The following is a 3,416-nucleotide window of genomic DNA, read 5'->3' on the forward strand; positions in this document are numbered from 1 at the left end:
TTTAATCATTGTTTAACTGATTTTAATAATATGACATCAAGCTGCTAATGTTGACATAATCATTATGAAAAATACATAGCTGAATAGTGACTTTATCTATCTATCTATCTATCTATCTATCTATCTATTTATTTATTTATTTATTTATTTATTTATTTAGTGGTACTAGGGACAAAATTCAGGACCTTGCACTTGCCAGGCAGGTACTTATGCTGCTGAGCTGTATCCTCAGGCTCTAATACTAACTTATTTTAAAAATATAAAATAAGCAAAGAAAATAGGCAAGTTTCCATTAAATAAATGAAAATTTTTAAAAAAGAAACTTTTCTTTTCCATGTCATTTGAAGGGAAATTATCATTTTAGACAATATTCAAGTTTATTAAGCAAATTAAAAATGACTTATAAAATATTTAACTTTATCAGCCTCAAGGTTTATTTTGCTGCCAAATTTTACATATAACTCATCGCTTCTCAGCCTTTTGGCTAAGATCATGTGTAGTATCTGTTCTTATCATTTTAACATATAACTGAACTCTCAAATCAGCTAACGCCCGCTGAATCGATTCTACTATCGATTCTAAGGCGTCAATTTCTTCTTTCAAATTTTCCTTTGCTTCTTCCAGCATTTCTTGCTTTCCTTCTTGAGAATGGCTAATGAACACATCGCCAATCTGGTAAGGTACCATTAAGCAGTCGTCATCTATAAGCATTATGTCATCACAGGCATCTTCTGAATTCTGGAACTGCTTCTTTTTTAGCTCTATTTCTTCCTTTGGCTCTGTGATTCTGCTTGTCTTCTGTGTAAATGTGTTTATCTTTGGCTGATCTTCACAAGCAATATTGCTACCTAATGTAGCTGTCTGTAAAATGCCCCACTATGAAAAATGTACCCCTTACTGCCCTGAAGGAGTAATGTGTGATAACCAACTTGGCTTCTTTAGGCTGATGTAGGTCATGACGGTGATCAGCTGTCAGAGAGACTCTTCAGAGGGTCTACCTAAAGGCCCTCGGTAGACTCCAGGCATTCTTTCCTTAGATAGGAATATAGTTTTACATCTAAAGGAGACAAAGCCAAGAAGACAAATATGCATAGGCCAAAGAATAAGATCAACAGGATAATTAAGGTTTCTACCAGGAGACACTAGTAACAGCTTGCTATAAAGAAGATGAAGAAGAGGTCCAGGGAACTTCAGAGTCTGGCATGCCATTAATTTATCATCTAATACCTTGAACAGCTATTGAGATATTAGCAAAAGAACCAGCTTTGACAATGGCACCAAGTATTTGTTTTTCTGCCCCTGGCTTCTTTCACTTAATGCAAATCTCCAGTTCCACCCATGTTGTAGGGAATAATCAGCTAGATATTACTCTACTTTGTATATGAACCACCCGTCCTCCTCCACAGATCCACTGGGGTAAAGTTAGGTTGGCTTTGGCTTTGTGAACACTATGAACAGTGCTGCAATAGACATAGAAGGGTCGATGTCTTTTTGACAGAAGGATTTCATTTCCTTTAAATGCATGTCCACTAGTGGGTCTCTGGATCACCTGGTAGCTCTGTTTCTAAAATGTTTTCCATAATAGCTGACCAATTTACAACCTACAAGCAGTGTATAAGGGTTTTCTTTTCTTTGCAACCTCACCAGCACTTACCTTTTGTCTTTTTTATTATAGTTATTCTTACTGAGTTGAAATGAAATCCTGTGATTTGGATTTGCATTTTTAAGCTAACTAGTATGGTTAAGCATCTTTCCATAGGACATTTCTATGTCTTCTTTTTATTTCATTTTTTTTTTTTTTGTATTTTAGGGAAGGGTCTACGGGGTGCTCAGGGTCTCACTACTAAATCGGACTAGTGATCTACCTGTTTACAGCCTCCCAAGAGCTGGGATTACAGGTGTATGCCACCATGCCCAGTCTCAGTTGCCATCTCAGTGTGCCCCAGGGTTGGAGCCTGCATGGCAGGCCCGGGGATCGAACCCCTGGCCCCTATGTCTGCTTGCAGGTGCTTTAATCTGCTGAGCTATTTGGCCTGCCTTATGTCTTCTTTTTAGAAATGTCTCATGTTTATTTTAAATTTTAGTTATTGAATGTTTTTAAGTTCCTTTTGTAGTCTATATATAATCTCAAAAATTCTTTACGTAGTCTATATAAAATTTTACATTGTATCAGTACCTGTGCGTTTTTCACTCTGGTAATTATTTCCTTCACCATACAGAGGACTTTTAGCATGATGCAACTGTACTTTTTCTATTTTTACTGTTATTCCCTATGATTTTGGAATCTTCTCCATAAAACTGTGGCCATTATTAGTATCCCTGTAGCATTTCTCTTAGTTTTTTTCTAATAGTTTCGTAGTTGCAGTTTTAAAATATAAGGTTTTAATTCATTTCATCTAATCTCATAATTAGTGGGGGATAGAGATCCAGTGTGTTCATATGCGAATGTCCAGTTTACCTGTCACCGTTAATTGAAGCCAGTCCTTTCTTCACTGAGTGCTTCTTATCACCTTCTAAAATAGTCACTTGGGGGCCAGGGATATAGCTCAGCCAGATAACAACGTGCTTGGCAAGTCCAATGTCCCCAGTTTGATTCCCAGTACAAAAAAAAAAAAATCAATCAATAAAATAGTTAGGTGCTGGGGTGATAGCTCAGTGGCCTAAGTGCCTGCCTGGTAAGCACAAGGGCCAAGCTTCAATCCCCAGTACCACATGGCTTGCCAGCCTGGGCACCAACACAGCCACAGAAACTAGGCATGGTGGTGCACCCCTGTAATCCCAGTGCTAGGGAGGCTGAGACAGGAGGATAGGATCACTATGAGTCAGAGCAGTGTAATAAGACCCTGTACCAAATAAATAAATAAATAAATAAATAAATAAATAAATAAATAAATGTAAAATAGTCAGTTGATTGTAAATGTGTAAATTTTCCAAATTACTTCTTAGTAGTTTATTGAGAAGTAATCTATTACTTCTCTATTTTGTTCCACTGGTATATTTTTCTGTATATATGCCAGGTATAAAAATACTCTATAAGTAATGTAAGGAAAATTTGATTGTGACTAATAAGTCATTAGTCCCACATGGTGAGTAATATAGATTTTGTAATATATTTTAAAGTCAGGTAACATAGTACTTCTTGCTTTGGCTTTTTTGATTATGACTGTATTAGGTCTTCAGAGTCTTATGTGATTAAGACTGTTTTAGGTTTTCAGAGTCAATATACATTTTCAGATTTCTGAATCTGTGAAAAATGTCATTGATATATTGATAAAGATTGCTGTGGATCTGTAGGAACATTTTAACCATATTGATTCTGATAATCCATAATATGGGATGTTGATTGATTTTGCATGCATGTATTCCTCAATTTCTTTGCTTCTAAAGTTTTGTTCTAGACATTATCTTTTTTGTAG

At 36.0% G+C, this 3,416-nt stretch overlaps 1 protein-coding gene and 1 pseudogene across 1 annotated transcript; one reads left to right on the plus strand and one right to left on the minus strand.

Moving 5' to 3' along the window:
- Positions 1–289: 289 nt before the first annotated feature.
- Positions 290–711, minus strand: LOC101578666 (prefoldin subunit 4-like). Its single transcript, XM_023720252.1, has 2 exons — positions 523–711; positions 290–461 (listed from the first exon to the last, which is right to left on the minus strand). Exons 1-2 carry the CDS (start codon positions 709–711, stop codon positions 390–392), a joined length of 261 nt encoding a protein of 86 aa, XP_023576020.1. The 3' UTR covers positions 290–389.
- LOC111817923 lies at positions 465–570 on the plus strand (annotated as a pseudogene).
- Positions 712–3,416: the final 2,705 nt, after the last annotated feature.

This window comes from Octodon degus, unplaced genomic scaffold (genome assembly GCF_000260255.1).
Source record: "Octodon degus isolate 3935 unplaced genomic scaffold, OctDeg1.0 scaffold00074, whole genome shotgun sequence".
In the NCBI taxonomy this organism is placed as follows: domain Eukaryota; kingdom Metazoa; phylum Chordata; class Mammalia; order Rodentia; family Octodontidae; genus Octodon; species Octodon degus.